Below are 24,502 nucleotides of genomic sequence, written 5' to 3' on the forward strand. Positions count from 1 at the left end.
GGCATGCTACGGGGTTTACATTTGTCTATTGTTTTTAATTCTACAATAAATATTGCATGTTCAGGGGCGGATCCATCCATTTTAAAAAGGGGGGTTCCAACTATATGTCCTCATTCAAATGCATTGATCGGCCAAAAAAGGGGGGTTCTAACCCCCGGACCCCTCCCCCTGGATCCGCCAATGATATTCTACTCATGACTGTAAAGCAAATCACACTAAACATTCATGTTAGTGTCTTTTTTTCATAATTGAAAACTGAAACCCAAATGTAATAGGACACATTGGAGAGCCTCTATATTTCCCAATGAAAGCTAGTTCTTGTTATTTTATAAAGTGTACATTTTTTTAAGGCCATGCATGTGTATATGTTCGGACTTAAAAAAAGTCTTCAAATTTTAACTTTCTTTATACTATCTCAAAGCATTTATAATAGATATCTTCCCAAGTACGACTTCAATCATTTAGTTTGCATTCTGTGTACGAAAAAGACATTTTTTATTGTTTAGACCCCTGTACTTTCCTTTTCAAACTACCTAAAAATTAACACATAGAAAAATGATTAGAATAGCAGTTGTCCCGTTTAAGTTTCACTTCAGTGTTTTCACAATTTCCATTTTGGTACCAGTGTTCAACATATTTTTATATATTTTATTATAAAAGAGGGACGAAAGATACCAAAGGGACAGTCAAACTCATAAATCGAAAATAAACCGACAACGCCTGGCTAAAAATGATAAAGACAAATCGTTAATCGTACCGATAAATTAAAAAAAAACTGAATAAAAGTCTTATGTATTTTTCTGTAAAAAAAGTCAGCGGCCTAGTCCCATAGAAAAACATGTAATCCTCATAGTTCTAAAACCAAACATGTGTTGATTTTTCTTTCCATTTAAACATTCTTTTATTTACATTTTACATTCATATTAATCTTGCATAAGGTTAAAGTGAAGCAATTATTTGCATAGGCGACAATGGTATACTTTAAGGGCTTTGCATTTTCGCTATAAAAGATCCGGTGAAAAAATGCCAAAATCTGAATTTTCCACAGCTTTGGATGGGGTGTTGCTAAACGGCGGAAACGGAAAACGGAACGGAAACGGAAAGAACAAAAATATATGGACGGAATTTAAGGGGGAAATGGAAAGAACTACGAAAACCAGTAACGAAATCACACAAAAATATGTTGACAATAGGATATATGAGTAGATATCAAAGGCAAAAGCGAACAGTTTTAGAAATACATAACAGCTAAAAAAAAAAAAAGTCATGAGGCTACGATAAAGAGCACGTTCCATTCATCTAGGTCTATATGCACCTTTTAAAAACAATGGGAACTTTCAAACATTATATACTTGAATAGTTCATGACAAAAATATCTCTGTCTTCGTTAGTTTTTTTACACAAAACACAAGAGAGGAAAAAAAGTTGTCATTTATGGCATTCATTACTTTAAAAAGTATACTTACTATAACGGAAATGTTGACTTGTATGTAGATCTGATATTGCTGATCCTTTTTGTTTTGATAGTTTCCAGCTATCGCTTATAGTTTTCAAATAATTGACAAAGACACCAGAGATTGGTAAAATCATCAAGAGCGAAGACTCCAATGACAAGTCGATTAACGATTTCGCCGGGCATTATGACCTCCTTGTAGATTTTGTCTTGATAATAATTTTTGCTATAAAAATTTTCTACCTATTTATTATATATTTCAATATACATGTAATAGCAAAATATGGAAAGTGGTAAATTCGTCATATAAGGGCGATGGCTCATACATGTATTAGAAATCATTTGATCGTTTTGACGTGAATGGATATTAGGTAGAGCTCAACATTCTTAACAAGTTTTCACATCAGGTTTTCGCTATAATTCATAGCGGTTTTCAATAGACAGCACTTGCATTTTATTCCTATGTTTTCATTTTAACCATGCTGGCTGTCTTGGCTGGCAGGCAGGGTTATCCAACATACTTTTTAAACTAGATAAACCAATGATAAGTGTTGCCAAGTTGAACAAAAACTGTCAGACGATTTTCTAAAAGACATGTGTTTGGTAACATTTGGCCCAGTAGTTTCAGAGAAGATATTTGCAAAAGTTCATAATGACGAAAACGAACGACGGACGCCAAATGAAAAGCTCGATAAGTATCTGAAACATGCATTCTCTGCAAGATGCTCTAACATATATAGTATGAACCAAGATAGTGCGTAACCGGCTTGATTATTATAATATCATCAATGCTTTTCGTAAATATTGCAGTTGCAACTATGACAATGTGCTGTCATCAATGATTGCGCAAACACATCGATAAGGATATATTTTATTTACCGGTATGTTATATTTTGAAAAAGCCACATGCATACTACTTAATTTAAAATTAAACAGTTACAGGAAACCAGGTAAACTACATGCATGTAGGATTCACTAATTCCTATGCTTCCGCAAGCAAAGAGTCGTGGTAAATTGGACAACATCAAACAGGTCAAACAGGCCGTTGATTCTGTGGTATATCAAGAAACTGTTATGGGTCCACTGTGTATCACCGCCACCGGATTGATCTCATGATAAGGTTAAAGTTGAGAGATCAAGGACAAATCCTTATGGATAAAATATTTTCTAAAATATAGTAATAATATATATAAAGCTTTTTGTAACCGTTATTGAATCGCACCAACAAAATACAATATCATAATATTTCATATTAGTTCAAAACATTTGCACGTCTATTTTGCAATTTTGAAATATGCTCTCAAATTTATTCACAATGTAATGTATTTACTCTAGAATCCGATTTTCATTTTGCTAACTTGAACAAGTCCTATATAAGTTTGACTGAGTATATAAAGATCTTTTGAAAACACCGTTTAATTACAAAAAATGAAGAGTTTCATATAACAAGATAATATTCACGGTGGGTATGGTTGTCCTGCGAGAGAACGTTCTGTGCTGGTGATTCGGTCCTGACGGGTGCTGGTTATCAATGAAAAAATGCAAACAAAGACGAAAATGATGATTTTTGACGTTTTCTCTCATAAAAATGGAAGGAAACAGTTGAAATTTTTCAATTTTGTTTCTTATGGGTTCATAGGCAAACCATTAAAAAGTTTTTCCTCTAAACTGTTTCAGTAAGCGTAACACAAAAGTGTTAATTTTCAGAAAATCTAGAACTGAAAAACTAAAACAAAAATGCTCATGGAGTCCGCTTTCTATACCCAAATCCAAATGACAAAATTATTTTGTGAAAAAACAGTGCAATTTAGTAAAATTTTGCATTTTCTCAGTTTGTTCGTGTCCTGATACTGTGCTGGTGGGTCCTGTCATTGTGCTGGTGGGTCCTGATACGGTGCTGGTGATTTTGGATAAAAGTTTGTCATATTTGAAACAAATGTTTCAAAATCAATAAAATTTAACTGATAATTGTATTCAATCGGATCTGTGACTCCTATTTTTACTCCATTTGACTGTTTTATATGATAAATCGTAATTATATTACATGAATGGGCAACATCTTCCGTCCAATATCAGATGAAAATATATCTAATTAGAATAGTTTTATTTAAGATATTAAATGCCCTTGAATTGATGATTCTCTACAAAATATGTTAACTTAAACAGTTTTAAAAGGTGCTTAAAATAAAGCGACATTTATAAGAGGGGGTCTTATATTGACATTAAGGTTTGACTGGTTTATTTCAGTTAAATATGCGTTTCACACACCTCTCGCAACTCCATCCAACCAACCTCCTTCTCTCCTTCTTCATTGGTACAGTGGTGTAACAACACAACAATTTATCACATGAATTAATAACATTATTATAAGACACAAATTATTGAACAACGCATACTCGCAGCTACTGAAAGCTAGTTCAAAGAAGCATTTTCAACTAATAACGGTAGATAAACCAAATTCTCTCAGATAAAAATCTCAATCGTACCGATCATAAAGTTCATATTTTAATGTTTGATAATTTAGAACTTTAAAAGTGTGCAGTGACACATGTTCCACAACTATGTATAAATCAGACATTATAAAGGCATTTGGAAGATACCAAGAAGTCTTTTACAGTTAATGATCATGAGAGGATGGACATTGCATGGAATTTTACATAGGATAAGAAGAAATTGATAGTTTGTTTTGGCGCGAAGGACTTTAAAACTTCTTTGCATTAAATTCTAAACAGTTTTCTTCTTGTCGTAACGGTAAATGTTTAAATGTTCAACAAAATCTTAATAACTTTGTTGGAACGAACAGAACAAAGGTGACATGTAAATCTTAATTTCTGTGTCATGTTGGTCTCTTGCGGAGAGCTGTATCATATGCAATCATAAGCGCATCTTCTTTTTTATATTTTAATCAATTTTTCATGGAGTTTGATCTACTTTGTAGCTTCAACCCTGGTGAGCCATGTTAATCGTCGGTATGCTGTTGCACCCAGCGCATGTACATGTAAATTGTCATATTACCATCTTTTTTTCTGATTTAGTTTACCCAATTCATACGTGACAGGATTATTACCCTAGTAACCGGTGTTACCAATGTATATATTGAACATATTAAGTTATAAAAATTCAACAATACTTAATTTATTGTGTCCGTTTGTTTAGGCAAAACAAAACTAAAGAAACTTCGAGAGACTTTTTTTTTTAAATGTCATGATTGTCTGTCTATTTCTAGAGCTTTGCTTAGTATTAACTTCAGATGATAGGGACTTCACACCCTGGTGACTCTGCTGTCTTTCATAATTATATTCATGTTCTATAGAGATAGCAGCTAAGTGTTGAATGGGGGGCAATCATTTTATCGCATTTTACTTCCAAGGCGTTTTTTTTAGTTTTTTTAGTCCTGAAAACACGTATGAAATGGGAAAAAAATGTTTGATATATCTGGCTTTAGATTCGATTTTTTACAAATATATATATATATATATACAAAGGCTACATGTTAATGTAATAATACAAAGAATTCACTGTATCAAAAAATGAAATAAATGCGTGAAGTGAAATACCTCAGTAACGAGTCATTACTACAGCGAAGGTGTGTTTGGCATGCAAAAAGCCTCTTGATATTACCAATATTAAAAGTGTATTTCTGAGTCTGGTATTTTTTCCGTTCACTCATTTTCAATTAAAAATATGGCATATTTTTATTTTCGTTCAAGAAATATATTTAAATATATAAATATCATTCACTCCCCTCTTAATTCTTTATCAAAAATCTTTGACAACAGACTTTATTTTGGAATTATAAAATGCAAAACTTTATTTCTGTATGTGTAATTTAGGTTATCTCATCTTCATTCTCCGACAAATTCTATTCTGGCCTTCCATAGAATAGTCCTATATTTTTTTTAAGTGTTCTATCGAACTTTCGAAAATAACTGTTTAGAAAAAAATTTAGAATTTCAAAACTACCCCAAGCCACTGTTCCCTCCCTCTTCCTACCCCATCACCCCCACCCCAATAGAAAAGGTAAAAAAAAACCGCAAAACTATAGTCATCCTTTTAATCAGCACTAAATTGCTTACAAAGAAATCTGATTTAAGCTGCTGAAGACACATGATTCAAACGAACAGAAACAAGGCTGAGATTCATTTGGTTGAATAAAAAGAAAAGTATCTACAGTATCGTACAAATTTGTCAGAGAAAAATTATTCAGGATGCTTAGATTACACTGAATTTATTATTAAAACTCATCTAAGAGGTGTTCAGGCTCACCTGAATCCGATTGTTTGCCTTGATCAACTTTGATTGTGTCTGATTCGTATACGAAACATGTTAAATCCTCAAGCATTTTAGCGCCCGGCTCAAGTCAGGAGACTCTTGGCTTTGTAAGTCTTGTACATGTTTTTATTTAAATTTCAGTTCATTGAAATATTGATAACCGATTACAGCTTTATAATCATTTTAAATGAGAAAACAGAAAACAATAAATTAAAAAAATTATGGGTTATTTTTTTCATAATAACAGGAAACATAGTCACAATAATGTCTATTTTAAGAAAACAGATAACAGCTAGATATAGTCAATTACAGTTAAGCATCAATGATCTGGAATATTTGCCACTTTTGACTTAAATATAAAGGCACAGAACCAGGACATAGCACAGAACCAGGACCAGTTTTTTAAATCACCAGCACAGCGTCAGGACAATTTCGTTTAGCGAACTTGCACGACTTTTGCAATACAATATTGTTGTAATATGCTTTTTATGGTACTTATGACGTATCAGAGAAAAATTAAGCAACAGAACGGTTGTTTTATTGCCATTCTGATACAATGTAAACAAACCCACCAGCACAGAATCAGGACCCACCAGCACCCGTCAGGACCGAATCACCAGCACAGAACGTTCTCTCGCAGGACAACCATACCCACCGTGAATATTGTGTAAATGAATACATGGTAAAGTTTTCTTCTATTTAAATGAATAATTGATTTACATGAAAATCAATGATCAATATTGTTCACACTTTACCACTCGCTTTGTTACATTTGTAATTTAAAAGAAGTTTAAAGAAATTAGATAAAAAAAGTTTAATAAATTGAATGGACGTGGTTACGTTTATTTCATAACAAGTTATTATTACAGTGACTGTCGTCGTATTTGTAATCAACACCACCGTAAATACGTTTGTCCGGAACAAAATTAACTAGGTTTTTAAATGAATATACATGAATTTCCAAAATTGATTGACATGCATTCCAAATATCTTCTACAGTTTGAATTATCAACACGCATTCGATAACAACAAAAGTAAAATAAAGTTCTTTGTTCAGAAAAAAACATAAACGAATCTGTTATTCAAATTTTAATAAATGCCACAACGTAATCAAATATGCTATGCCAGCCACATTGCATGTAATTGAGGGATGTTTTGGTTAATATAGGGACAATGTAGAGCTCACTTAATTATCCATTCCATAAATGGGAAAATATGATGAGGCTTTCGTCACCTTGGAAATCGAAATTTAAAAATAATATGTACATGTAGCACACGCCCATCTTAGTCCGTAAGATATTAGTATTTATTTTATATTTTCTAACTTTTGTCTTACATATCTGTGACCTTTCAACTCGATGAATGTAATAAAACAAATTAAAAATGTCAAATTATTCTCGCATTGCTATCTTTATATTGGTATATAGATATAGGAAGATGTGGTGTAAGTGCCAATGAGACAACTCTCCATCCAAATAACAATTTGAAAAAAGTAAACCATTATAGGTATATGCACGGCTTTCAACACGGAGCCTTAGCTCACACCGAACAACAAGCTTGGTATATGTTTATAATCAACAGGCCCGTAGCCAGGAATTTCCAAGGGGTGAAAGTTGGACTCATGAACTCGACTTTAACAGTCACAATTTGAACAAAACGTTGACTTTAACAGTGCTTATTTAATTTCAAGAGGGGGGGTTAGGTATAATCAACATTAAAAACCTCTGAAACATATTTGAGTACAAAAGTTCAGATATCATAGAATTGTTGAGAATAAATATCTGACTGCATGCACATTAAATAACTGTACATAGTTTACATAATATGCACAGTGATTGAATTTAAAGGGACTGTTCATGTATGCATACATACATTTGTAGTTGTAGGACAACACGTAAGAATGTGTTAATTGTTGTGTCCTGCATTTAAAAATACATGCAAGGCATAACCGTGTTAATCAATTCAAGGACTCAATTATCTTGATAAAATATTTAAATGACCTTACAAGAAATGACGCTTAAAATAGCACAAACGGAACATAATATTAGGCTGAATAGATAGACGATTCATGAAAACGATTGACATGAATAAAAGGTAGTCAGTAGACAATCAAAGTTGTTGAAATAAGGATATGGAGCTTTTTTGGTTGGTTTCATATTTGTTTCTTATTAAGAACATGGAATCATATCATTTTAGAGGTGGCGTAATAACATGGAAATACATTTACAGCGAACATAAGGTAATCAAATGTCTTTATTCAAATACACATACTTTAGGTTTAGTTTGGTTTATTTTACAATTTCTTGTGTCAATTTTTCTTTTGGACCATTTTGCTGTAGCTAGAAGTTTAGTCCGTAATACAAAATGACAATTACGCTTAGTTTGTGCTCACAACCCATGGCAAATGAAAATGTATACAAACATGACTCTTTGTGGATCAAACAGTTCAGTTAACGTGGAACAAGGCAAAGGAACCAGAGGCATCTTCCAGTAAACCCAAGCCGCCCATGACATAGAGCAAACCACTTTCCACCAGGTGTTACAACCAGTGGATGCAGGCCGGGTGCTCTTCTGTAACCACTGCTGAAGATGTACCATTCACCAACAGCGTAGACCAGAACCATCAGACAGATACCAGAATATCGCTAGAGGTAATCAGCGAGATAACACCTACCAAATACCAAGGTGAACCTGAGGGGATCGTAATTAGAATGGACACTGTTATCAGTCCATTAAATCACAGGAAACCATGCCATCGCCATTATTGTCTCCATCCATCCAACCACAGAGGCAATCGATGTCGGATTGACTTTGACGAGGGATTTGATTTAGATAATCCCAAGTTACTTTGCACACCACCACGCTAGTCGCCATCAATAATGTCATCGCCAGAGGCAGTTACTGCAGCTATGTCAATCTTGGAACGGCCAGACACACCATACCAGTCTTCTCAACGTAGACGATGCAAGAAGAAAGCAAAACGCACAACTGACCAACCCGATCTGTAACCAATACAACGGTTGATGAAAGCCCGCGATATCCTCTCAGATAGTCGGACTATGAAACCAAAGATACATGTAGATGGAAAGATAGATGAAACATCAATATGATGGTTTGACGAACGAAACTATGTGCGTAATATTTTTATTCTTTTAAAAACACCTGTTCGACATACATGTAACTTCTCCATTATGTCAATCGCTCTTCTCCTCTCCAGTGGCTTAAAAATCAGCATTTCAGTATTGCCATTAATAATTGTTGATATGATCATATTATATAATTTCTAACCAGTGAAAATATAAACCTTATATGCACTTATAGAATTTTGAATCCTCAATGATCTTCAAACTCGTACTTTCTTAACTGTTTCATTCGAGCTTCAAACTCTGCTGAGTCTTTTGTAGACGAAAGGCGAATCTGGCAAACAATATAATAAGCCTGGATTATCGAGGAGCTTGTATATACTAGGCACATATTTAACGAGCTAGTCCTCAGAATGTTCGGATTTACCAAGTATCGAACATACGTCCTTCGGTACTTAATGCGCATATGCTGTTGTAGCATATACGATCCAATTTACTGAATTCATTTGCATGTCACAAAATAAAGATATATGATGCAAAACAAACAATAAGATTTTTTTATGGCATTATGGTTTTTAATCTGAATGACTTGTCTGTTTCTGTAGTCTACATTTGTATTAGTTCACATCGGGATAAGGTCCGTTTTAATTGGCCTAGTAATTTACCTTCAAAAGTCTTAATCTTTTCTGCATATTAATCTCTTCCTTTTGAACATTTCCCCTGAACGTCTCTGACCTCAAAGCAGGCATATATACCCATTATAAAATATGCCTACTACACTCATTGTTTGCTACAAAAGTAGAGAAATTGTGAAATTGTAAGAACATTTCGTTTTTAAACAGATATATCATGTTAAGGAGGGGTATTTACGAAAACTACCAGTCGAGAGAATGTTAAATTACGCGAGCCGTAAGGCGAGGGAAAGTCATTCTCAAGACTGGTATTTTTCGCAAATACCCCTCAAGAACATGCTATATCTGTTTAAGTACACCGAATGTTAATGTTCAAAAACGTATTGATGATCGTTACGTTACAAGCGTCCAGTCGGATAGAGTAGTTTTTGGCAAATAACACGACAGAGAGAGTAAAAAGGCATATCCTTCTTGCAAATACCCCGGCGACGTTAAAAAATGAACGATATTCATTTGATTACAGTAAATTGGTGAAAAATACACTGGCTATCAACCGATCAAAACCCAGGATTCTTACATTAGGTTTAGTATTCTTCAAATTATGTGTATCGTTGCTATTTACGAGAACGTTTACTTATCTACTGCTAACAAGCTTGATATAACCAAAGTGATTTTCTGAAATATAGTGTATTTACAAACGTATTGATTCAAATAGACCATCTAGTATATTTATTACAACCCCATGTTAATATGTCGTTACAAGTGACCTAAATAATTCAAGACTTGAAGATTATAAACTGTCTGAAGAAAAAGACCAAAATAATGTCCACCATTGAAAATAGATTTTAAAAGAGTTTTGCTAGGTATAATGATGCTTTTTGCCACAAATAATAAAACATTGGAGAAAACAAGCGATGTGCAATAAAACCCTCTTGCTTTATATTAGGGTTTTCTACCCCTAGGAATGATTCAGGAATAGATTGGTTTAGTCGTATTGGTTTTTTTAAGTTTTTAAAATTTTCTGTTTTAAATGCTCTTCGAAATCGTACTTTTTTTATTTTCCATTTTTGTGTTATTCGAATAACACCAATAAGCCATAAGAAGCCGAAATGAGGGTTTGATGCCTGGAATTATTTATGATTAATCAGTTTTGTTTTGCCAGATGAGTTTTGATTCTATTTCCAAAGATGTCGTGCATATTATAGATATTCGCTTATCACATAATGCATGTTATTCCGAGAACATTTTCTATAAATAAAAGGATTAACACATACTGAAAAAAAATTTATGCGCGTACTACATTTGTACCATCCTACCAAGCAGCCAACTATTTTCTTATTTATGCAAATTATGCGACAGGATGAGTATCGCAATAACAAAAAATAGCATTTTTATATTCGGACGAAATATCTGTATGCATATTTCCCTAAAGGTGCTATAAATAATTATAGATTATCGTTAATCATCTCAACGTGAATGATTTTCTCGCTTGAGCCGGTAAGGCGAAAGCGAGAAAAGCAATCGAGTTGAGATGCCCAATGATAATCTGTTTATCGCTATTTTACATATGACGACGTTGTCAATTTCATGTCAATTTCATTAGCAACACCACGTGTCTCCTTAGTTTCTAGCGATAATTTTTCTCAAGCCAGTAGCGAGCATAATATTAAAAATTATCACAAAAAAAAAAGATCAAAGAAAAAATACACAAAATAGCGATAGTCTTGCATATGTTTTAATTCTTCAAAATTTTTAACAATAAATGCACGCAATAATTTCTGAATTTACATTATTTAGTGAAGGTATAATATAAATATTATCCAAAAGTTTTTAAGAATGATACTATAGATTTTTATACCTTCAAGGCCATACGGACATTCTGCCCATGTAGAGTCTAATGAAAATAAAAAATATCATAACCATATCTAAGCTGAATATATCATTTGAAGGTTAGTAGTTATGACGGTCACATTTACTACAGAAACAAATAATTAATTATGATTTCCTACCGGCTGCAAGATACGAGGTTCAATTCGAAAAGGTGCTGTTGTAAATCAAAATTGAAACAAATCGAATTATAGTATAGATAAAGAAATTTAAACGTTTAACTTACTTTATATCGACAATGTAAAACGGTGGTGTTTGTGATGTCCTATATTTTTAAAAATTAATACGACCATTAACATACTATTTTAATTATGAAATTCTATATATGTTGTGGTAATATGCCAACTTAGAAAAAACTTAAAACGCAACATTATAAAATTAAAAAAATCCAAACTTAGCTGAAGAAAGAAACAGTAATTGAATATATCAAGACCATGCAGATCGAACATTCATGTGGTATAATTGTATTCATATATAACAAATACAAATACCATCTGGAAATAAAAGCAGTGATAATATTATTATATGATTAATATTTTGTCAAGCAGCATGTGATTTAATCTGGAGACCTTGTCAAAATAATTATTCGACAATATACGCTTAAATATAGACAGTAAAACCGAGTTACAAAATAAAAATAGAAGTAAAAACAAGGTGCTCATATGCGCCACATTCTACCTACCTGTATGCATTTCCGAGCCTGTAATCTAGTGGTTGCAGTTTGTTCATATTTTTTTTGTCTATCATAACTGCTTTTGGTGTATTATAATTGTACAATATCTCTATTCACATTCTAAAAACCCGGTTATATACTTTATCAAATGGAAGGGTTTTTACTCATTTTTTATTTGGTTAAAATTTGCCTGCCGGTTTTTAAACGAAACATAGAATAGTACCTGTGACGGGCAACTAACCTTACTGATTTCATAAAGCTGTCAGAGTTACGTATGTTATAGAATTCATATCATTTCATTAACGTTTACTATTACACAGTTGTTCTGTTTTTTGTTTTTGTTTTGTCTTTTTAACATAGAACAACAGTTAATGGTTCTGCTATCTTATGTGGTCACAACATATCGTTAATGAACTCAATTTGGAACTTTCAAATCGCCAAAAAAATTATATTAAAATTTTTCTGAACTAACACTTGTTATCTCTTCCCATAGGTGGCCGTAACATACAAAGTATCCTACCGTCCTATCTATAGGTATCATGAATGCACTGAACAACAACTGTTGAACGGAAATCTGATAGAAGGAGAAGGACACCTGACATGCTACTCTGGTTGCAACAGTACAATTCCGATGTCGTACTTTTGTACTGATTATAGCATTGATGAAGATTACACAATCGGAGAAAGAACAGTATACATCCCGTCAAACGAAACTTATGACAAAATACTGTTATTTGGGTACGTTATATTATAAACGATTTATTAACTTCCTATTTAATGGTGGTTCTCTCTGAGTACTTCGGCTTCCTCCACCATAATAACAGACTAACCGGTGTCCTACACGCTCCCTTGGTGGTGTTGGGTGGGGATTGTTCTGGTGGTGGGATAATATTATAAAGGACACATCTCCATTAATCCTTAGGGAGTGTACATGGATCCGCTGTACCCATGCAGTCAATCAAGGGGTGCGTCTCAACTGGCGGAATCTCGAAGTACATACAATGGCAAGCTTAACTTCAAACTATTATTTGGAAAATTTAACTTGAAATGAACAAAATTAAATACCTAAACATTGAATAGATATATACATCAAACATAATTTTAAATTAATCGTAATTTATTTTCAAATTAAATTGATGAACCATGCATATAGGAACGCAAACCATTTATTTTTTCTACATGGTTCACCAATTTTATTTAAAAAAAAATTAACATTAATTGCAAAATGTATAATCTAATAAGTTAAAGTTAATTTTAAAAAAAGAATTAAAAAAAAAAACGATGTTAAATACACATTTACTTAAAATCACCTTCCATGAAACGTGGCAGGCTTATAATTCTCGATTCAATGTGCATGCATACTAGTAATTGATCAATTATATCACCAATTAATCACTCAACAGAAATTTGTTTATGACACCCAGGTGATCAATAGAGCATTAACAGAATTATTTAGTCTGATGTTTTGAGAGATAATAGATTTGAATATGGACCGAAATGATCTGTAATGTTATGGTTTTTAAATATATATTTATTTGATAATCTATAGCATTAATATGTTGCCTTGGATATTAAATACAATTGAAAGTAACCCGTCTATCAGATATGTATAACGCTTGGAAATGGGTTGTCAAATTGTAAATATGTTTTCATTGATTTAACGTCTAGATAAACATGCTAAAAGTATTTCATGCATATTCAGAACGAAAAAAAAAATTAGACAAATCTTGTAATTACTAAAAGACTGGTTAGTTTTTACCGGAATGAAGAATGGATAATTTTGACTTCCAAATTTGAGCATGGGGAAAGAGAGGGCGTAACACTTTCTCTTCACTAGCCATTATAAACATGTTATATAGACTGGTTCGCCTGTCTAGATCAATGTGCATATTACATATTTCATATATCAAGACAGGTAGGGTCCAACGCCATCTTTTTATTTGAAATGGAGGTTGTTCTATTTATAGAACAAGGTGATTATATATAGCGGGATCCCAGTCTACATGTTATATTTATCGTCTCCATTTGCTTTCCGACAAGATGTGGCTGCGTATTTTTCAAACGTAACTCTCCTTGTATGGCTGTTTGTCAAATCAAAAGGAGATTAAATACATTTTCCTATACACCGGAATCCCTTAGTTGGAAAATATTTAAAAGTGCATCTTTGCCTCAGGATGCTTCTCTTTACCCTTTTTTGTTTGTCACCCATCCCAACTACGAAAGGGATTCTTGATCCGACCCGTATTTGATGAGGACTGGTAATCACTTTTTGGAGAATGACCTGATGAGAGTATTTTATCAAACTTGACAAACACATTTTGCCCTAGTAACACAACAACTACTCATCTGGTTATTCCAAGCAACGATAACTTAATTAAGGGTTGCCGTTATAGGATGCTATTTACTATAATTGTTTTTCGTTTATTGTTCTAGCCGTTGGTGTTTTCTCTTTTGAATTCGATAATTTTTTTTTTGTTCAGTGACATTTCATACATGTAGCTTACTAAATGATGCTAATCGGTTTTGCTCATAATTGACGTGTTCAAATCATGCTCCTGTTGTATTTGTGAATAGTTCTTTCATTTACAATTTCACCCCATCTCATCACATCTAATTCTTCTATAAAGATAACATTTCCTCAACTTTGGTTTAAGTCTTGATTTTTTTTCATACAACGTTTTCAATACATCTTCAAAACTTTCTAAACATGTATCACAATTGCAATTTGATCAAATTATATACGGGCCCTCATTAGGCAATCAACATATTCCAAAATGATGTTTCAACCTTCGGAACAGACATGATGTTTCAACCTTCGGAACAGACATGATCAGCTTTGTTATTATTTTGGGTCCTCAACGCTCTTCAACTTTGTACTTGTTTGGCTTAATATTTATTTTGATCTGAGCGTCACTGATGAGACTTATGTACACGAAACGCCCGTCTGGCGTATAAAATTATAAGCATGGCATCTTTGATAACTATTTATTAAAAATTCATAGTTTTCGAAAAGGGTCCAAATAGTAAAATTCAACGTTCCTTCAATTGTCACATCTGTACAATGTATAACAATGAGTATGCTTTCTCTTATAAAAAAATCAATATATTTTCAAACTGGTTGATTTGAATAGTGTTTGCCTATATGTGTTTGACTGACCAAATCAATATCGCATATACATTCACCATGATTGATTAAGGTTTTGTAGCTTACGAAGACATGGGCTAGGGTGTTACACGATAATGTTTCATGTTTTCTTATATAGGTATGAAGATTGTTGCTGGATAGACCTGGTCGAAAGTGGTAGTTCAAATGCTATTTTCATGCTAACGGAAGCAGATTTAACTATTCGCTCGGATACAGGGATGATTAACACGTCACCAATATCTGCAATGCAGCCTGTTGTTAGAGTAAAACAAGGTTGTTCATACTCAATTCATATCCAAGGTATATTCATAAGAGAAAATAAATCACTGTTCTTCATGAACACAATCTTTGGAAATGTGTTCAAGTGTAAAGAATTCTGCAAACAAAGGAATCGAAGTCACCAAAACAACTGACTAAAAAGATAGACCGAAAAATCTTTCTCATAGTTAAATCAATTATACAGGAATGTGTCTGTTTTTACATTTTTACCATACATTTAAAAAAACTGCAAAACCTGTAAATTGAAGCTTTAATAAATACATAGATTGGTACATTTAAGTCTATGCTGTCCAGAGCTGTGTGTCTATCCAATATTTATTTGGTATTTCTATTTTTATAAGTGTCGTAGAAATAAAGAAAAACAACTGTTTATCATATCACTTATTCTTGAACAACACAAAACAAACCTTTAATATTTATACAGATACTTGCATTACCAGACGAAAGGTAGCAATAATAAGAGGTTTCTCGATGTTAAAAACAGAAGAAGTGTCAATTACCAACGGAACGTATTAAATATATCAATCGAAAAATAAAACGAACCCCACCACCATTTTGGTTGATTTCAAGTGCACCGGAATAAGCAGATGATGCTTCACTCGTGACGTACACTACTAATCATGATAATAAGAACGAAAATCATTCCATTGTACTGAGGGAAAATGACAAAAAAAATATATATTATCCTGACCTTTTTTGTTGATATGCTATACATGTGAAAAATTCTTTCCACGTGATGCGGCAACTAAAAAGTATAACCCATTAATTAACAGTATGTAAATTCATTATACAACTACCTTAAAAATGTGGATACATATATTACCCAAGAGGTACGACTGGAAGAAGAGAAATGTATATTATAACCTGACAAAAGCAAACCAAACTAATAATATTTGATTAGACATGATTTAAATGATTATTAACAGTCTTTATGGACCACTACAAGTGGTGACAAATTTTGTTTACATTATAGCATTCAAAAATAAATTCGCGCGACAAGTCATAGCAACATATATATTGTCATTTGAATTAATAGATACACATAATTTTCTGTAATGCTCTCTGTCAACTACAAAAATCAAATAAATGTCGCCTTTGATAATTTTTGATCTTAGGATGAAAAGCATGAAAGCATAAAACTTTATATATAATATAACACATCATTCTTTTAATACAGTTGACGACGAGGATGGAGACATGGTTAAATGCAGATGGGCGAATGATGATATAGTAGATGAATGTGGAGGGGTGTGCAACGGCTTAAACGGTTCTGTTCTCAATACAGTATGTTACTCATAGTTAAACCATTGCCGTTACGTCAGTTTATTTATAAACCGTGTTTACTTATTTCTAGAATCAACGCTTTTAACATTGGTGGTTGACATTGACTCATCAAATTATGTTCAATTGTTTTCTTTGTGAGCTTAATTTAATTAAGGAATGACTGTAATATTTTTTCTGTCTGTGAAGAAATAACATAAAAAATGTGGTGCACACTGAATAACGCGCGTAGCGGGTTATTTAACAGTGTGCACCACATTTTTTATGTTATTTCGAATAGACAGAAAAAAATATTTGTCATTTCTTATAATTTAATTCTAAATCCCATTTTAAACCGTAGAAAACCATGAAAAAACGTTGATGACGTCACGGTCACATGACTAAATTATGTCTATGGGCTCATATCAAAATAACATCAGCCAATCAGAAGACGCGTTACATCCAAAAATTAAATTATTGAAATATAAAAAAGAAAATGTGGTATGATTACCCATGAGACACCACTCCAAAACACATCAGTTTGAATTGGCTTATTTTCTATTATCTGTTTACGAAGCTGTTGTATAGAGTATTGATTTGAGCCCTTACACACTGGTGTAAGTCAAATATTCAAGACTCAACGCCAACTAGTTTCATGAAAACTTAGCCTGTCGGTTCAAGAGTACCAATAGGAACATGAAAGGATTAAGATAATAAGGTGGTTATTTGTTGAGAGATTTAATAATCGACACAATGGATAAGCGTTAGATCGTTAACAATAAATAATTCAGTCTTTTTTAAACGAACCAACGCTTTGATTTGAACCGTCATTTTGTTTTGATTTTAACGTCACGATGGAGGTATTTTAAAATCAGGAAAAGATCTGTCGACGCACCAAATTTATAGACTCTTATTGGGTCTAAATAATCTTAAATAGTTTCAATACATCCCATTTTTATTAATCGTTTACATCCTCATAGATCGTCATAGTTCTACAAGCAACAGTCAGAACAAAAGGAGAGGCCAAACAAAATCACATTAAAATGTTTAAAATGTTTTAATACAGAATTAACACTACCAATAAACAATTTGCCATACATTTGATAGATGAGTACTCAATCTGTATCCTCGATGAAGCGTCTCGTTAATTATATCGTGATGGAAAGCAAGTGAAAAACTATAAATATTTGAACTAGATCTTACAAAGATTTATATTTTTATTAAAATAATTGTTTCTCCAATAACTCTTTGCATCCATGACAGCTGTTTATTCGGGACAATTATATAATCTTTAATGTTTACTTTGTTGTACGAACGTACATGACTTTTAGAACGCACCTACGTATGTGAGATTTCCGCGGGGTTTTGTTGAATGTAAACAGAAAGATACGAGGACCGAGAATACTGAACAAAAACAGAGAACACGTTATTTAAATGGTAAATCACTTATTTAAATATAATCGGAATATTCACAAAACAATTTGTAATGTTCTTTTGTTGGTAATTCATTGATAGTTAGAGCATTGTTGTTCACAAGATGAAAGTAGTGAACGGGCATTGCCACTAAGGACAAATTGTGTCAAACTATGCAGGTTTTCAGTGCACTGCAATCGCCTTCTTGTAGTTACATTTAGAGTGAGATTTGATTAAAGAGGTCCTGCATCATTAAGTCATTGTGCTTCTGAAGGTTATCGAAATGATAGTTTTAAACATATACTCAAATTTAAATACGTCGGATATCTTTTTTAAAGATAGTTCTTGTTTAAAAGTAACTGAAGTACTAAAACGTCTTTAAAATTACTAATATATGGCCACAAATACATGTTTATTCACAATCACCGCCACAAGCACACGAGTCAGTGTACGGAGACCCGGTTTTCCACATTTACTACGACTGCGGCATCCTTTCGTTCATTCATAATGTACAAACTCCTGACAAGATGATGAGGCCTCACCAAGGATTGATTAAAAGGGTTCCTATTGATCATCTTTGTCCTTTCGCTATCTATAAGCGTCTGAACTAGTTAGCATAGGAACCAATTCCAAGCTTGTTTCCAATAAACAACCAACTTGGTATACTAGTATTGCACGTTTACATGCTGAAAAAGACTAAATAGAGTCGGGGTATAGCCTTAACATATCTTTCTTTTGGGCCAAAAGTTTGCGTGCTTCGTTAAACCCATCTTATGAGTTCGTTCGATCGTTCATCAAAACCACGTATTGTTTTATAAATGAAATTATCAAATCCATATCTGGTGAGGTAGGCTGATCAATCATCATTATAAATGTTAATGTGACATCTTCAAATGCCACGCATGTCTCCAACGCAGTCTTTTTTCCCTTTTCGAGTAAACGAAGATACCGTATTACAACCGGTAAAAGGCAGGTAACACAAAAAGTGGATGTGATCACTCAATACCTAGTGCATTTGAAAGGTCATGAATAGATAAATATCTAAAGCTTTTTCCACTCTCAAACGCACACCATAATGCATAGTTCGTCTGCACCTATGTCACGGAGAAGCGAAACAGGAATGACAGCAACACCAGTACCAACTGTTCGAGTTATGATTCGTTTAAGTCCGTGTCGCACTGCATCAAACACATACACCCATATGTCTTTTCCAGCATGTTAGAAGTTCAATATACTGAAGCAGGTGTTTGATGAATTGGAATTTGTTCTTATGCAACCTAGTCTAGGCTCTAATGGATGGCGAAGGAACAAACATGATCAATGGGAACCATTTTGGGCTACTCTTTATGAATCTTCATTATCTTTTCAGGAGCTTTTACTTCATTTTTGTGAATTGTGAATGTAAGAAAGCTAGGATGCCGAGGTCGTTGTAAATTTGGAAAATCGGCTCTCCCGTACACTGTTTGATTTGCTTATGGTGGGGATTGTGTATTTTCTACCAAATATTATCAATTTTAAAATTGTTTAAGTGTCTTTATTTTGTTTTTATCTATCTATCAAAATCTCTTTATCGAGGATACATATTGAGTACTCATCTCTAAAATTTACAGCATATTGTTTACAGGAAGTGTTAACTTGTTATTAAACACATTTTAAACATTATAGATAATAAGTGGTTTGAGGCTAACGTATAATTAAACGTTTAATGCACAAAAACCACTTGTTTTATATTTTAAAAATGTAGAAAATTAAAACTATACATTGATATTTATTTGTTCGCCATATTGAATATTACCGGAAGTAGGGGTTTAAAGACATTAGGTCTAAAGATTGTGTCCATGAGAAGGACCAAAGAAAGGTTCCTACACAATATAATGACAGTACGAATACATTAAAACATATTTCAATTAACTTATCGGTAATTTGTACATTTTTCATTTAATGTGTACTCGCTGATAATGACAGTATCAGTGGACTAGCCGTGATATAAAAATTATTGGGTCAGTACGCAAATGCCATGCGCGAATGCAACGCGTAAGGATCTACTTTTCCTTTCATTCACAAAATTGCGCGTAATTCTTTTCGCAGAAACGCACGAGATTTTTGGCGAATGAAACTTTCAAAAAGTTAGTTTAGCAATTTTGAACGATGGTTGTGAAAATGTAAACAGAAAATGTATGAAAAACCCGATAAACTTGCGTTAATCTATAATTGATATATGAAGCTTTCCTTGCTTTTCACTTGGAAGTACAACTAACATATCGTCCATGCTGATCCAATTTTTATTCATACAAAACCTGTTCCAAGAATTTTTTCTTTTTCTGTTTCTTGAGAAGTATTTGTTTAACCTGTTCAGTCACTATAAAGTGTTACAATTCATATTTAAACACAACATATATATACAATGTAGTGACCAAAAAGGTACCGCTATCGCATGAGAGAAGCTAGAAAGAAATGAAATTTAAGCATTTTCGACATTTTTGTGGGACCATCATATACAATTTTAAAAGATGTGGTTTCATTATCAATATAAAGACAGATATTCATAGAATAAAGAACAAAAAAGTTAACATATTCAAATGCGGATCTATAACTATAAAAGTCTGCATTGACCAGAATTGTAGCTTTTATAAGGGGTGACTGTGCCCCGGGTCGTGTTCCCCTAAATTCGCGTCTTAAATGGAAGGGGACTGCAGGGCCTTTAAACTTTCATTTTTCTGGTCCGTGTTGAAAATAATATAACTTTGAAAAAAGCAATAATTATAAGCTGAAAGCTTAATGACGTCTATTAAAATTTATCTACTAAACTAAGTAAAATGTAATTATAACTTATCATTGAACTTAAAAATGATGATCGATGAGAAATCTGCTGATTCATATCGTATCATTCTAGAGGGGGGGTGGTTAGGACCTTTATAGGGACTCTAGGATCGGGTGTTTTTTAGCTCGGGATTGCCTGATTGGTCCTTTCGGGATCCTGGAATTCTTTTTTCGAATTTCGGGACCTCGGAATTTTGCGTTTTTAAGTCCGGGATCTCGGGATCAGCTAGGACCCCTCCTCCCCTGACTATGCTGATGCGTTGTGGAAAATAAAGAAAATTGACTTACCGGTATGCTACCATTATGGCATTTGGTATTGTTAGAGTCATGCCCAAAGCAGAATATTAATGAAACGCATGCAATAATTCCGTTTCAATACTTTGTGTGCAATAGAACGCCATGTTACCTACACTGCGACAAAATTTCAAATGTCGTTATGCAGCCTGTGACGTCAAGTGTGATTCGCCGTGATTCGACGCGAAAAAGAAGTTCGTTTGTAATTTTCTCTATTATTGTAGTGATTTTTATTTTTTTTTAAATTACCGATAAACAGAATAAAGGACTTTTTGTTTTTGATACTGACTTTATCACAGAAAATATTTACCGTGATAAAGTCAGTATCAAAAACAAAACGTCCTTTATTTCATATATATTAATTAAATCAGAACGTGCATGAATGTGTAAAGTATCTTAAATGACATTCAAGCTGGACACTGGACGAGTCCACATTATGTTTAATCAATGAAACTCAATGTATGAAAGGTAAGAATTGCCACATCTAATATTTTTTCTGAGAAAAAAGAGAAAGTTATAAATAGGATTTTTTATTCCATTAAACAAGTCATTTTTCGAAGAGGAATGCCTAAATACACTGTACGCAAGGCTAACCCAGGTAAATTTTTTGTTGATCTGAACAAAAACAATATTCCTGTCTCATTTTTAGCTCACCTGGCCCGGAGGGCCAAGTGAGCTATTCCCATCACTTTGCGTCCGGCGTCCGGCGTCGTCCGTCGTCGTCCGTCGTCCGTCGTCGTCCGTCGTCCGTCGTCGTCCGTCGTCCGTCGTCCGTCGTCGTCCGTCGTCCGTCGTCGTTAACTTTTACAAAAATCTTCTCCTCTGAAACTACTGGGCCAAATCAAACCAAACTTGGCCACAATCATCATTGGGGTATCTAGTTTAAAAAATGTGTGGCGTGACCCGGTCAACCAACCAAGATGGCCGCCACAGCTAAAAATAGAACATAGGGGTAAAATGCAGTTTTTGGCTTATAACTCAAAAACCAAAGCATTTAGAGCAAATCTGACAGGGGTAAAAATGTTTATCAGGTCAAGATCTATCTGCCCTGAAATTTTCAGATGAATCGGTCAATCGGTTGTTGGGTTGCTGCCCCTGAATTGGTAATTTTGAGGAAATTTTGCTGTTTTTGGTTATTATCTTGAATATTATTATAGATAGAGGTAAACTGTAAACAGCAATAATGTTCAGCAAAGTAAGATCTACAAATAAGTCAACATGACCAAAATGGTCAGTTGACCCGTTTAGGAGTTATTGCCCTTTATAGTCAATTTTTAACCATTTTTCGTTAATTAAAGTAATCTTTTACAAAAATCTTCTCCTCTGAAACTACTGGGCCAAATTAAACCAAACTTGGCCACAATCATCTTTGGGGTATCTAGTTTAAAAAATGTGTGGCATGAATTGGTCAACCAACCAAGATGGCCGCCACGGCTAAAAATAGAACAAAGGGGTAAAATGCAGTTTTTGGCTTATAACTCAAAAACCAAAGCATTTTGAGGAAATCTGACAGGGGTAAAAATGTTTATCAGGTCAAGATCTATCTGCCCTGAAATTTTCAGATGAATCGGTCAATCGGTTGTTGGGTTGCTGCCCCTGAATTGGTAATTTTGAGGAAATTTTGCTGTTTTTGGTTATTATCTTGAATATTATTATAGATAGAGGTAAACTGTAAACAGCAATAATGTTCAGCAAAGTAAGATCTACAAATAAGTCAACATGACCAAAATGGTCAGTTGACCCGTTTAGGAGTTATTGCCCTTTATAGTCAATTTTTAACCATTTTTCGTTAATTAAAGTAATCTTTTACAAAAATCTTCTCCTCTGAAACTACTGGGCCAAATTAAACCAAACTTGGCCACAATCATCTTTGGGGTATCTAGTTTAAAAAATGTGTGGCATGAATTGGTCAACCAACCAAGAAGGCCGCCACGGCTAAAAATAGAACAAAGGGGTAAAATGCAGTTTTTGGCTTATAACTCAAAAACCAAAGCATTTTGAGGAAATCTGACATGGAATAAACATGTTTATCAGGTCAAGATCTATCTGCCCTGAAATTTTCAGATGAATCGGTCAATCGGTTGTTGGGTTGCTGCCCCTGAATTGGTAATTTTGAGGAAATTTTGCTGTTTTTGGTTATTATCTTGAATATTATTATAGATAGAGATAAACTGTAAACAGCAATAATGTTCAGCAAAGTAAGATCTACAAATAAGTCAACATGACCAAAATGGTCAGTTGACCCGTTTAGGAGTTATTGCCCTTTATAGTCAATTTTTAACCATTTTTCGTAAATTAAAGTAATCTTTTACAAAAATCTTCTCCTCTGAAACTACTGGGCCAAATTAATCCAAACTTGGCCACAATCATCTTTGGGGTATCTAGTTTAAAAAATGTGTGGCATGACCTGGTCAACCAACCAAGATGGCCGCCACCGCTAAAAATAGAACATAGGGGTAAAATGCAGTTTTTGGCTTATAACTCAAAAACCAAAGCATTTTGAAGAAATCTGACATGGAATAAAAATGTTTATCAGGTCAAGATCTATCTGCCCTGAAATTTTCAGATGAATCGGTCAATAGGTTGTTGGGTTGCTGCCCCTGAGTTGGTAATTTTGAGGAAATTTTGCTGTTTTTGGTTATTATCTTGAATATTATTATAGATAGAGATAAATTGTAAACAGCAATAATGTTCAGCAAAGTAAGATCTACAAATAAGTCAACATGACCAAAATGGTCAGTTGACCCCTTAAGGAGTTATTGCTCTTTATAGTCAATTTTTAACAATTTTCATTAATTTGGTAAATTTATGTAAATTTTTACCAAATATAGTTCTCTGTTACTAATGGGCAAAGTTCATTATAGATATAATTGTAAGAAGCAAAATCGTTCAGTTAAGAAAGAACTTCAAACACATCACCATCACCAAAATGCAATTTTGTCATGAATCCATTTGTGTCCTTTGTTTAATATGCACATAGACCAAGGTGAGCGACACAGGCTCTTTAGAGCCTCTAGTTATTATTACGATAAATCCCAAACTATAGAAGTCAATAAATGAAGTAAAAATACGTCCGATCTGCCTATTTTTGACAACACAAATCAATGTGATCGTTTTAAGGTCAATTGTGTACCAAGTAAGGAAAATGGCCGTTGTTCTATTATAGTTCGTTTCTAAGTGTGTTACATTTTGGTGTTGTTTATCTGTTGTGTCTTAGTTATCCTCTTATATTTGATGGGTTTCCCTCTATTTTTCTTTCTTAATCGTTTTATAAATTTCGACCAGCGGTAT

General features: G+C 33.4%; 1 protein-coding gene across 1 annotated transcript in view; it reads left to right on the forward strand.

Moving 5' to 3' along the window:
- The first annotated feature begins 7,764 nt into the window (after positions 1–7,764).
- The window catches only part of LOC139486172 (adhesion G protein-coupled receptor L4-like), a 48,389-nt gene continuing 31,651 nt past the window's right edge, over positions 7,765–24,502 (forward strand). Inside the window, exons 1-4 of the mRNA XM_071270962.1 lie at positions 7,765–7,964; positions 12,494–12,738; positions 15,264–15,445; positions 16,602–16,708. Coding sequence (XP_071127063.1) covers positions 7,857–7,964; positions 12,494–12,738; positions 15,264–15,445; positions 16,602–16,708 — 642 coding nt within the window. The 5' untranslated portion in view covers positions 7,765–7,856. The remainder of the gene's footprint in view (positions 7,965–12,493; positions 12,739–15,263; positions 15,446–16,601; positions 16,709–24,502) is intronic.

The sequence above is a fragment of the Mytilus edulis genome, chromosome 8, assembly GCF_963676685.1.
Source record: "Mytilus edulis chromosome 8, xbMytEdul2.2, whole genome shotgun sequence".
Taxonomy (NCBI): domain Eukaryota; kingdom Metazoa; phylum Mollusca; class Bivalvia; order Mytilida; family Mytilidae; genus Mytilus; species Mytilus edulis.